This window comes from Canis lupus, chromosome 3 (assembly GCF_003254725.2).
Source record: "Canis lupus dingo isolate Sandy chromosome 3, ASM325472v2, whole genome shotgun sequence".
In the NCBI taxonomy this organism is placed as follows: Eukaryota; Metazoa; Chordata; class Mammalia; order Carnivora; family Canidae; genus Canis; species Canis lupus.
Window position 1 is genome coordinate 40,704,338 of NC_064245.1, and position 13,414 is coordinate 40,717,751.

The window sequence follows — 13,414 nt, forward strand, 5'->3', positions numbered from 1 at the left end:
GCATGACACCATCTTCCTATTTCTCTCCAAGGCATCCTAGTTTCCCCAAATGGGGATCCTAGCTCTGACTCATGTGGGCACCGCACTGCCAAATGACTGAGCTGTCCCCTCTGTGTCTCCAAGTGCCACTGGTTGATGTGTTTCTTGATTTGAAATAAAGAGCCACCAACACTTCTTTGACTCCCAGCATTCCACTTCTCTACCAAGCGTTTTTGCTATTTCAACCAGATAGCCCGTATAACTTTCCAGATCAGTCGCCTCTTACTAAACTACGTTCTTAACAATGACTCTGGTCCCACAGCGTGTTGGGCAGCTATGGTGTCATCTAGCACATGAAGATGGTGAACTACCATGGCCACTGTCTTTGTCATGTGAGTGAAGAGGACACAGGGTACTTCGTCTATAACTAGGTTATGCTCTGGGTGTAGTAGTTCAGGCTGCTGTAACAAAATACCCCCTCCTGAGTGGCTTACACAGCAGACATTTATTTTCTCAGCTTTTCAAGCTGGAAGTCTAAGATCTAGATCCTATTGGGGTGGATTTCTGGGGAAGCCACACTTCTTGCCACGTACACAGCCATCTTCTCACTGGGTTCTCACATGTGCTCTCTGTGTGTACGTGGGTAGAGAGGTCTCTGGTGTCTCTTCCTCTTTTTCTAAGAACACTAGTCATATCAGATTCCACCCTGTTCTTATGGCCTCACTTAAACTAAATTACATCTTTAAGGGACCCATCTCTGAAAATAGTCACACCAGGTGGTATGGCTTTAGCATGTGAATTTGGGGGGACACAACATGGTCCTTCACCCTGGACATGATGAAAATGCATGTGGTCCTTCTTACCAGCCACCAATCACTTTACCGTCTTCCTGGCAGTGGCTGCTGGAGGGATTAAGCAGTCTTCCCACATGGCCCTGCCTGTGGGCTCTCGAACAAGTTCACACAGAATGGTTGAGAGAGACTGTGACCCAAGGCACATCCTTTGGTCACAAGAAGGCTAGGTCAGGAATGTGTTCTTCTTTCCAGGGAGACCTTGGTTCCCACAGAGAGGACTCGAATTCATTCTCAGACCCCTTTAGAGACATGTGGCCCTGAGGAAGCCTTAGCTGTCTCTTCCCTACATGGAGGAGATATTTTTAGACACAACACCTCACCTGCCCTCTCAGCCTCATCACCACCTAAAACCCCAATTTTTCAGAGGGCAAGGGAGAGCATTCTAACCTGCCAGTGAAGGGACAATATTAATTGGTGACAGAAGAAGACAGAAGAGTCTTAAGGCTGTTGATGAAGGACTGTCAAAGTTCCATTTTAAATGATCAACAAAAACAAGTACCGTGCAACGCACATGATGAGAAAATGTGAACGTGTTAAAGCTTTCAAAACTTGTTTGGGTCCATCGCTGTGGGAGTGTGGGTGTCAGTCTCATAGCACCAGCTGTCAGAAGACTGTCCTGTGTTATGTGCCCAGTACCACGCCACACACACCCTCAGTATGTGCACACACAGAAACACACACACGCGCACACACACAGGAGGGGTTGCAGTGCTTTGGAGGTGCAGATGTCCAACAGGCTTATTAGGTGGTCATCCTTCTGGAGTGGCAAATGCTAGAAGATAGGTCTGTGCCCCTCTCATGTTCAGGAAGCACACTCAAGGGTTCAGAGGTCTTTTAAAGGAAAATGCAAACGGCTTCTATTGCATGCTGCCCTCATAGATGCTGCCAGCAAAGGCTCCCATACAAGGAGCTAACTGCCTTCCCAGGTCCCCAGAAAAGTTTGCTGAGTGAATAGAAGTGAGAATGAGGGCATGGCTGTGTGAGAAGGTGTTCTGCTCTGACAGATAACCCACAGCAGGAGACAGCAGGGGACTCCAGGCAAGTTCCAGTTTCATTCTCCGTTGTCTGCTCTGCTGAGGAGCTAGAGGTGGACTCAGGTCACTGGGACAGTTGTGTTGTAGAGACCGTGGCCCTCTCTGTAGGCTCTGAGCTTGCTCACTGTTCCACCTGCCTCCCTGGCTTTTTCCTGGGATGTTGTTCTCAAGGCTCTTTTCCCCTCTAGGTCTGTGTGGCTTTTGCTCAACCTAGGATTTCATACCTGGCATGATGCCATCAAGGATAGGCAGCCAGGAAACCCTTAATGAAGTATTTGTCAACGTAAGAGATCTTCAAAGATGTCTGGATAGACTCCCTCTCCCCTACAGTGTCCTGAGATGAGCCTGCTGGGGGCCCTTTCTGGTGGGTGTCCAGGCCTGTTCCAGAAGCCCCTGAGCCTCTCTGGGCTCGTCTTCCAAGAGGCATCATGCTTATTTGAGGAACGTTAAGTCTACTCTCTGGAGATTCCCTCCCACATGATGGGCCCCCCCACGCAACCCCCCAGACACAAGTGCCATCTTGCCTGGAGGGTGGGGAATCTGCAGGACATCTCTGTGCACTTGGCTCATGTTGGTTGCGATCTTTTGAAGATCAAATTATTTCTCTTCCTTCCCCTGCCCCAGCATGTTTGGGTTTTCAAAGAATGCAGTAAAGTGTTGGGATGAATGTTTTTGCTTTGAACTTGTAAATTCCTACATTTTATACTTACTTAATGTATCAAACTGTTGTAGGAGCCATGGCTCCAAACCTAGAAGCCTCCAGTCCCTTTCTGGGGACTTGGCTGTGTGATAACCTCACCAGGGGTGGTGACATCTCTTCCCCAAACTCTGGATCCTGGAGGCATTGGGGAAACCTAGAGTGAGGGCAGTTGGTTTGTCAGCATGTGTGGTTTTCCTTGACTCTGCACATAATCAAGAACTGTGTGTCTCAAAGTAGCAGTTCATGCAACACTTGGACTGGCTAGCAAGTTTGCCTGTGACACAAAGGCTGCTGGGCAAATTAGCAGGAAGTTTTAATGCAGGGGGAAGACTGAGAAGCTTCCTTGGGATGTATCAGCACACTCATTGCCTGCCTTGGTGACTCCCTACCCCCACACACACCTCACTCCCAACTCTCACACAGCTATTCTCTTGTTCCAGGGAAGGTGTCTTTGTTGATGAACACACTGACATGGGCATTTTTACCTGCCCCCTTGTGCCTTTGATGTAATACCTAAGAAGGCTTTGTCAACCCCAAAGTCAGAAAGACTTCTCTGTTTTTTTCCTAAGCATTTTATAGTTTTAGATCTTTCATCTAGCTCTATGATCCATTTGGAGTTAATTTTTGCATACCACATAAAGATGGGTCTGACATCAATCTTTGGCATGTGGCTGTCCAGTTATTCCCTCACCATTTGTTGACAAGACTCTTCTTTCCCCACACTGGATGGTCTTGGCACCCTCGCTGAAAATGAATTGACTGTAAATCTGCAGGTTTACTTTCTGGGCTCCCAGGTCTGTCTAAATGTCTCTTTCTGCAAGTACTACATTGTTTTGGCTACTCTAACTTTGTATTAAGTTGCAAAATAGGGAATGTTGAACCGTTCAGTGATCAGACTTGGAAGCTCTTACCTTTACTTTGCCCATTTACTACTTCTTTTGCCTTGAGTAAGTTGCTGAATTTTTCAGGTCATCAGTGTTCTGCTCCATAAGTAGGTGTTAGGTACTGGCAGTTTTGAATTGCTGTGGCAGCTTCTACAGTACTCATGTTTAAGGAGAGAGCCAATGTCCCTCTTTGAGCCATGGCCCCCACCCTCTGTTTTTTTTTTTAATTTATTTATTTATTCATGAGAGACACAAAGAGACAGGCAGAGACACAGGCAGAGGGAGAAGCAGGCTCCCTGCAGGGAGCTCGATGCGGGACTCGATCCCAGGACTCCAGGATCATGCCCTGGGTTGAAGGCAGGCGCTAAACCGCTGAGCCACCCAGGGATCCCCCCACCTTCTGTTCATGGTGCCGGAATAAAGACCTTGGCGAACTCATCTTCCTTACATGGTAACTGACCCCAGGAGATCCAAAAAAGAAGCAGAGACACTGGGGGCGGAGTTGCCAAGACAAGAATAGGTCTGGAGGGCTTACCCAGATGTGTGCTCCTGGGATTAGGGGCAGAGAGCCAGAGACAGGGCCAGATCTGGAAGGCAGTGCTCCTTAATCCCAAGCAGTGGGACCATGTGACTCAGGCCACCACTTCTGCCAGCCTTCCAGAACCTTATCATCAATGTTCTATCCCAATTTTTGAGCTGTGTCTGTCCTTTAGCATATGTGAGGTCCTGTCTGCTCTTTGCGGGACCATGAGGAGGTCTGTAACTTACAGTGAAGAGGATGGCCCTGCGGACTGTTCACCTTGGAGAGAATGCAGACATGAAATTGTAGAAGAGGATAGACCTGAATTAATAGAATAATTTATTTTTAAGATTATTTATTATTTTAGAGAAAGAGCAGGATGGGGTGCAGAGGAAGAGGGGAAGAGAGAGAAACTCAGCATGGGGTGCAGAGGAAGAGGGGAAGAGAGAGAAACTCAGCAGACTTCCCACTGAACATGGAGCCCTACTTGGGGCTTAATCCTACAACCCTGAGATCATGACCCAAACCAGAACCACGAGCTGGATGTTCAACTGACTGAACCAGGCAGGCACCCTCAAATAATTTAAATAATACAGAATTAGGAAGTTATGTGACAGTTAAATGTAGACTAAATCTCCTTTTTGCAACTGATAAGGACTCCATCATGTCCAACAATAAGACATGATTTTTTTTTTTTTACAATGTGTACCATTGGCATTCAAGGATTCTGCATTTGTGAATTTGCCTACTCGCCAAAATTTATTAGTAATTCCAGAATCAGTATTCATAGTGTTTATGTGTCATGTACAGACATGTGCAGAGAAGCAAAATATTTGAGTCACCGAAGAGGCATGCTCACAAATAAGGTTGAACAAGGTGACCCTTTGCCTTCTTGTTTCAGCTCTCATACTGTTAAAAAAAAAAAAAAAAAAAAAAAGTCCTTTCTGTGGTCAACAGGTGCCTTATTTTTTACATTTTTGTGTTTTTTGTTGAGAAAAATACAAGCTTTGTTTCGGCATGAGTTGCCGAACTGTTGGCCATGAATTCGATGTTAATAGACCAACAGTATATATTAAATAAGGTTTCTTTGAACAGGAACACACATAAAACAAGGTTATGTATTGGTCATTTGACAAAGATGTTGTGACCAGAGGCTCACAGGAACCTACCTCTGTATGTCTGCTAGGAGCAATGGTTCTATATTTGAGAATTTCACATTCCCAGTGACTTTTTAGAATCCAACTCCCACAGATAATGAGAATCAACTGTAGGTCTTTATAATTTGTCACATCCTAGACACTAAGACATGGGCTCTTAAATGCTGTTCAGAAATTCAGATCATACTTCCAACCATGTAGTAAAGTTTACAAGAGCACAAGGCCATGCCCCTGAGGCTGAGTGAGCAACTCTGTCTCAACCACTGTGAATGCCAAGTGAAGAGATGTAAATTGCTTTCTTATAACTGGCAACGTGGCATCCCAGTGATAACCATGATGATGTTAGTACTTCGAGCAGTTGGTAGAAGAAACTCAGCCTTTTTCTCTCAGGGGCAGAGTCCAAGAAGGTATGAGTAATGGCCAACAAGGCCAACAGCTGCAAACTGTTTACACGTGACAATTTGCTGGATAAATCAGAGTTTATACAGTTGTGTGTTGTTTACTCCTTAATCTAGAAAGGATATGGTCAACTCTGAGTTTAAGTATTATGTGCTTACACCATGCAGTTTTCTACTGAAAAAGAAAATAATTAAACCTCCTCACCCAGTTTCCTCTCCAAAATCACAATCCTACCAAGGAAAAGAAAAGGGAGAATGTCTACACTGAGTTGACACGGCTGGGAAGCTGGGTTAAGAGACTCTGGCTTTTCTGAATGGATCCTATAGACTTCTCCAGGCATCAGAAAAAATCTTCATAGCCCTTCTTCATTTCTACCATCAGCATTTCAGATTTTTTTTTTTAAGATTTATTTATTTGAGAGAGCAAATGAGTGGGCGGGGCAGAGGGAGAAGGATAGAGAATCTCACGTGGGCTCTGTGGTGAGCATGGAGTCCAACGTGGGGCTTCATCTCACAACCCCAAGATCACAACCTGAGCCAAAACCAAGAGTCAGTTGCTCAGCTAACTGCACCATCCAGGTACCCCAGCATTTCAGATTTTTAAAAGCATGTTTTGCTTCTCTAATCTGTGCCAGAGGTGTATAGTAGAGATGGAGCAAACTGCCCTTAGGATATAAGCACATACTCAGTGATGCCTTGACTGTGAACTCCATCTCTGCTGCCTGAAAGTCTATATATTCAGAATCAAAATTTGGAGGTTTTTGGGGGGGGGGCGGGGGCGGGCAGGTGGTAGAGGTCTTTTCTCAGTTCTGCCTCTGCTATAAGTCACCTTGGGTGAATGGAATATAACCAGTAACTTTAATTTTCATGGCAAGTGCATATTCATTGTATTAGGTTTAAGCCAAATGGAAGAAAATTGAAAAGATTTATAATGACTTCACCACGCCCTGGAGGTAACCATTAATATTGTTGCATATATCCCTTGAATCTTTTTTATCTTTAGTTTAAAAAACATTTGGACTCAAACACCTGAAACCTTTATTTTATCCCACCCACATCTCTGCATAAACACATTAAGATTTATGAAAATCCTTGAAACCCCCAAAGATGATTCATTGTTGTTGGTCACCAAAGCTTTGATGAAAGAGGCCCTGGGTTTGCCTGGAAGAGCACTGGTGTTGGAAAAAAAAAAAAAAAAAAGGAGTCCTGCACAGTATCTGAGTCTCGGCTCTGTCAGGCATATAACTGGTTACTGGGCCTCCATTTCCCTATAAGATGGGGCCAGTAACCATACCTATGGAATAAGGAATGGTCACCCATTCTGAGCAGTGCTTGCCCCTAGAGAGGACCCTAATAAATTTCGGTTGCCTTTCTGCTTCCCTTTTCTATTCCAGGGAGCTCTGCAAACATGTGGAATTGATGTTTTAAAAATTTCAAAAATAAGTTCTAGGATTTTTTTTTGATGGAGAATTTTAATTCATAGAATGCTAAATACATGGAAAACACCCCTCTGGAGTCTTGCTGTCTGTGTAGGGAATTCCAGTAACATAGGAAGGTCCCAGTGATGCCATAGCTTCAGCATACCCTCCACTGCTCCCTGCTTCTCCATTCTTTCCAGGGAACAAGGAATAGTGACGGGCTTTGATTCTCATGGAAGCTCATGGCTTAACTGCCATGTACTCCTTGCAGCTCTTTTACAACAACCTGGGATTTTCTCCAGACTTTGTTTCATGAGCTCTAAGCATTTCCACACCATGGGTCGTGAATGCACAGGGTTCCTCCACTCTGTATCAGAGGCCATCTGCTTTTACACGTTTTGCCTTGCTCACTTTCCTGACCAGGCTGTTCGTGATCAGAATGCATCATTAAAAGCACTAGACCATAATCCACCTTCGTGCGAGAACATTTCTCATAAATAAACTGATCCTTTGTTTTCTCGTTAAAAAAAAAAAAAAAGATCATCTGTGCCTTGGAAAAATTAAAATGCAATTATTGGAAGGCTCGTTGCTTAGCTGTTTCCCTAACGTTGCGTGTTACCTAATTAGAGTGGAAACTCAGGACTGCCGGCTTGGGGAGTTGAGTGCAGCAGAGGCCAGGGGATGTTTTTGTGTGGCATCAACGTCTGCTGGTTCAGCAGCCGCTCTGGGGACAGCAGGCTCAGTACAGCTGTCTTTAGATGCCTCCTCTCCCCACTCACCAGATGACTTCTCCTGGGGGCGTGCACATCTGATTGTTCCAGTTGATTCATTGACCCAGGAGGCCGCAGCCTGGGCTGGGAGAGCACTACTGGGTGTGCATCCGAGTGTGTGCGTGTGTTGTTACACGCACATACCATCGGAGCTATGTAGAAGCATTCCAGCTACTCACTGCTGGACTTAGTGCAGCAACCCACAAAACATTTTTAAACAAAACCAGAATAATGACCTTGAAGGCACTGAGAAGCCAAATCATGTCCTTTCTGGTTGTCATCTTTCTCCTTCCAGTAGTCTGCATTGCTGGATTATGATGTCCACGTGCAAAAAAAAACATACAAAAAACAACAAAACAAAAAAAAAACAAAGTTTCTTTTCCCCTTTTTTCTCTTTCTTCTTTCTTTCTTTCTTTTCTTTTCTTTTCTTTTCTTTTCTTTTCTTTTCTTTTCTTTTCTTTCTTTTCTCTTCTCTTCTCTTCTCTTCTCTTCTCTTCTCTTCTCTTCTCTTCTCTTCTCTTCTCTTCTCTTTTCTTTCCTTTTCTTTTCTTTCCTTTTCTTTTCTTAACCTTGCCCAAGCATGTTGCATGTTTTCTTCAACCTTGCCCAAGCATGTTGCATGTTTTAGACGTGCTGTGGTGGCAGCTTGGGGTGCTAAATGTGAGCTGAACCCGCAACAGCATCTCCGTGCAGAGCAGAGCCGGGGGTGAGGTAGCTGTGTGTCTAGGGGCTCATAGGGGGCATCGAGAGGAAGGAGGGAGAGCACTCCAGGAGGCCAAGGTCCACCTTGGTGATTTTGAAGTCACCAAAGAGAATAGGTGTCCCTTTGGGGTAGCAGGGAAAGAGGTTTATTTTTAACTAACTCCCCTGTGCATTTCCCCTCTGCTTTTGCCAACTCCTTACCTCCCCAAGTCTTGTGCCTGTAAGGCCAGTGTCTACTTCCAAGACACCTACTGCACATTAGTGAAAGGGGCCCTCTGAATGGAGCGGCGTGCAGCTCAGCAGCAGTTGGTGGTGTCGTGGGTAGAAAAGAGACACCTCTTGCGCCGGTGGCCAAGTCGGTCCCAGGGCAAAGGGCTGGTGGGTGGAGTCTGGCTGCAGAGCCTCCGTCCATCTGGTCACTGGACATCACATGCCTGGTCATGGGGCCAGTGGAGCCCCTGCCCGCCCTACATCCCTTGTGAACTCACAGCAAGAGGAACCCCGAGTCACCTCAGTTGTATAAGCCGCCAGCCACCCTGTGCCACCACCCATTCATCCATCTCTTGGTGTATTAAGGAGTCAGATGCTCCAGGCAGTGGGAGTGCAGATGATTCTAGTCCTCTCTCATCTGTCCCAAGCCCGGGGGAGGGGTGAGATGGGAGAGGGTCCATGGACTCCCCTTTCATTCAGATAAGCTCTGGGGACACTTGAGTTGTGAGGGATGCCTGTCCAGGGTGCAGAGATAGCAAGAACTGACAGGACATGTGGAGAGCTGCTGTGGAGAGTGGCAGCCTGCAGACAGGTGGCCTGTGCATCCCTCAGATGTGCCTGGCCAAGGCCCTCTTGTCATTCACACACCTTTCTGCCAGGATAACCTTCCTCTCCTAGAAAACACCCATCTGTCCTCCAGCCTTCCCGGGACAGCCTCCTGTCCCCTGCTCACACCATTCCCCTTCGTCTGCCTTCCTCTTATGTGCCTGGGTTCAGCTCCCGTCTCAGAGGCAAGAGGACCCCAGACAGGTATGTGTGGAGATGAGCGAGTCGCTCCATGAGGCTCATCCTTCTTGACTTCTGCCAGGCCCTCACTCTTCAGGGTTCTCTCCCTCCCTCCAGGTCCTGGTTCAGGAATTCTCTGCCAAGGGTTCCTGAAACATTTTTCTGCATATCCTGCACAGCCTTCCTGGGCTTGCTCTCTGTGAGCTTCGCTGCTTCTCTACTCCCTGCTCACACCCTGAGAGCATTGGCCCTAGCAGAGCTGGAGTGGGGTGAGGGAAGGAAGGTGGCCCCTCCCTCTCTGGGCATGCATGTGTGGGGGACCCTCCTTCAGCTTTTCACACTGGGCACCTTGCCTTGCCAGCCTCGCCTCACCCCAGCCCTAGATGGTGAAGTTGGACAGCATCCCAGCACTGCGTGCCAATCCACCTTACGTTTCCCCTCTGCGCCTTGGTCTCTCCCTGTTACCAACCCTCTAAGTCATTAGGATTAAATTAGATAATGTCTGTAAACACAACACATTGCCCGACATCCATTAAATGCTTGGGAGATCTCCGTGGTGTGGTGATTGTTACCATTAATTATTTTTTGGTGAATCCCAAAGCATTACACGCCAGCCCGTCCCACACAAGAGCTCTGGAACGATGGCCCCAACCCCGTGGCCACATCCTCGTCCCCATCTGCCCCTCCTCTCTCCCATCATGCATGCTGTTGACCATATGGACTTGCCCAGCGAGGTCAGGGCCTCCCACGTTCTGAAGAGGATGTGTTTTGTGTCTCTGCTACAGGGATTGCTTACTTAGGAGGTGTGTGCAGTGCTAAGAGGAAATGTGTGCTTGCCGAAGACAATGGTCTCAATTTGGCCTTTACCATCGCTCACGAGCTGGGCCACAAGTAAGTATCAGACTCTATTGTTCTGCCTCTTCCAGTTCCTTGCTGAATATATATATATATATTTTTTTCTGCTTGAATTCCATAAGTTTTGAAACAGTGCTGCCACATACTTTTGCTTCTTCTGTAACACAGACCTAGGCCAGCACGCCTGGGTCCCAGCCCTTCAGGGAACGGGAGAGATTACTGAACAGATGGTCTCTGTGAGTCAAATGTTAATTTCATGTTCATGTGTGCACTAAGAGCAATCTGCTCTTAGTGCACACACTCCGGAGGGAAGGGGTTTTTCTCAGAGTGTGTTCTTTGGTTGCATTTCTTTCCTGGACCAGCATGATCTGTGATTCACTCTATCAGTCAATTAATGGGACTTATCTTCAGACGGTTGACTTTCTATTTCCTTGAAAGCTGGTTTCAAAGTCCAACTGTCCAAAGGCAGAATGTCCGTGTCTCAGTTTTTTGGGGTTTTGGGTTGTTTTGTTTTTTTTTTTAAAGATTTTATTTATTCAGGAGAGACGCAGAGACATAGGCAGAGGGAGAAGTGGGCTCCCTGTGGGGAGCTCGATGCGGGACTTGATCCCAGGACCCCTGGATCATGACCTGAGCCAAAGGCAGATGCCCTTCAATATCTTAGTTTTAAAGAATTATCAGTTACTGCCTTTGTACATGGAAATTCTTCCTTTGAGGAGGGGACAGCCATAGACCCTCAGAGCCCAAAGACATTATGGAAAGGATCTGAGGCAGCGTCCTGGTTTTACAGGGGGAGGAAGCAGCAGGTCAGAGGGGTTGGGTGGCTGGACCAAAATTGAGATCACCTGCAGGAAGTCTTAGGCATCAGAGAGCCAGCCGACTCTAAAACTATGGCCTGAGGGCTTACTATTTCTCCTGCAGTAGGGGTCTGTTTTGTATTTCTCTGAAGGGAAAATTGTGGTACAACTGCATGAGAACTTAAAAAATAAATACGTAAATCAAGGAGGTCAGAGCATGAAGAACAATAGGAAAATTTGTATTGCGTTGGATGGAACAAAGTTAAATGGAAACCTAGTTTTTGGTGAAAAAATATAAAGGTTTCCTGATGACCTATGTAGTAAGATGCCTGGGATCCTAAATGTAAACTCAAACTTCTGACTTCTGTAAAGTCAGTCTGTAAGGAGAAATACAAAAGCAATTTCCTCTAGGATTAGCTATATCTGTGGCTCTATATATGTGTGTGTATGTGTATATATGTGTGTGTGTGTGTGTGTGTGTGTGTATATATATATATATATATATATATATATATATATATATATATGCTTTTGCCTTGTTTTATCTGGTCCCATTCTCATTTTTTTCAGTCCTATAGATGGGTTTGGTAGTTAGCTATTCTGTGCCTACTGAGTATCGTGATGTGAGTACAGTGAGTGAGAATAATCCTATGTGTATTTCCTGGGATTAAGGCAGAAATAACATGCTATCAGCTAAAAGAGGCAAAATGAGCACTTGTCACTAAGTACACAGTTCTTTTATCTCGACAGTATTTTTAAATATTCGTGACAGCTCTTTGCCCACACTTTTTTGCCTATACTACTAGGAAATAATTTTTAAAGATAAACTGTAATCAAATATGTATTCATATTTCTGATTTGTTAAAAAAAAAAAAGCATGTACAAACCTGTAGCCAAGAATGGTTGCTGAGAGAAAAGCGTAAATCAGTATGACTTTGGCAAATATCCTCTCTTCTCGCCTTTTGGCAAAATGACCCAGCCGGTCTGTCTTAGTTCCTCAGAATTAACCACCTAATGGGTTTGAGAATGCAGTTGTCAAAACATTTTCCAACACGTGGGTTGTCGTGGACTTTTGAATACATCTATTTATATGAACTGCAAGATTCCATGCAGCGTCCAGTGCCAGCACCCACGCTGGACTGCTTTTTGCACCCGCATGTGAGCACACACGTGCTATGCAGAAGCTTTTCTCCTTGAATGTGAAGAACACAGAGGGCCATTTTCTCCCTGATGACCTAGGCAATTGTGCAGAGCCACTGGCGTCTGAGTGCAGGGGGTCTGCAGAGATGAATGGTGAGATTCAGTCCAATGCCAGTAGCCTTTAGCTATAGTCTGCTTCAGTTTCTTGAAGGGCTCTTTATAGCTTGCTCTTGCACTCTAATTACCTACAAAAACAAACACCTAATTGTTAATCAAAGCCAATAAATTCTGTGACCATTTGGCCCTGCCCCTAGTTGGGTGATTATGGTTTTCCCAGGGAAGTCTGTTGTCTCTGATTATTTGCGAGCAGTGGGAAGCAGGACCCCCAGGGATGAAGCCACATTCTCTCCATCTGCAACCCTCTGGTCAGCCAGGCTCAAGCCACAGACAAGGCTGTGTGGAGGCTTAGCAAGAGGGATCAGCCTGGACTCTTGATGAAGACACTGGCCAGGCTGCTTACAGATACAAAGCCTGAAAGCTGTTGCATATATGGGGACAGAATGGAATCATTTAATTCCTTATTCCCTAAGTACATGTGCACTAAGGAGGATGGGATGATGTTCTCAGTGGACCTGAGCCACTGGTCTACGCTCTTCAAGAAAATTTCTCACTGAAAACTTTAGAGAATGAAAAAGACTACCCTTAGAAGGTCCCCAGGGGACTCACCCAGTGGTCTCTAGCCATTTAATACTGATAAAGAGAAACCAGTCTCCTGAAGGATCTGTATGTGCTTTTGTACATGGACACACATAATATGGCTGCTCTGTAGCTTACCCAGTATATGTCATATAAGGATCAGTGCAAGCAGTTACTCCAGCTCTGAATGTTAGGAGAAAAATTCACTATCCATGTGAGCTACACATTGCATTTATCAGACAATGAGAGTCATTATACGTTAACCTGATTTTGTTCCTGCTGTGGCTGTCAGAAAATACAAAGCAAATGTCAGGCTCATTTTTAGCAACTAACTCACCCTGTCCTGGACTTGTGTTTTTCTCTCTCTTTCTGTGTCTCTTTGTCTTTGTCTCACCATATTTTACATATTGTAGTTCAAAAGTAATTTATTTGGTACTATAAACTGGCTCCAATCCAATCTGCAATCAAATGGGTTCTGAATTATGAATTACATGAAAAATTCTTGCCATGGTAA

General features: G+C 45.5%; 1 protein-coding gene across 1 annotated transcript in view; it reads left to right on the forward strand.

Moving 5' to 3' along the window:
* ADAMTS17 (ADAM metallopeptidase with thrombospondin type 1 motif 17) overlaps positions 1-13,414 on the forward strand; it is a 326,151-nt gene that overhangs the window by 124,139 nt on the left and 188,598 nt on the right. The window contains exon 8 of the mRNA XM_025436907.3: positions 10,198-10,303. Coding sequence (XP_025292692.1) covers positions 10,198-10,303 — 106 coding nt within the window. The remainder of the gene's footprint in view (positions 1-10,197; positions 10,304-13,414) is intronic.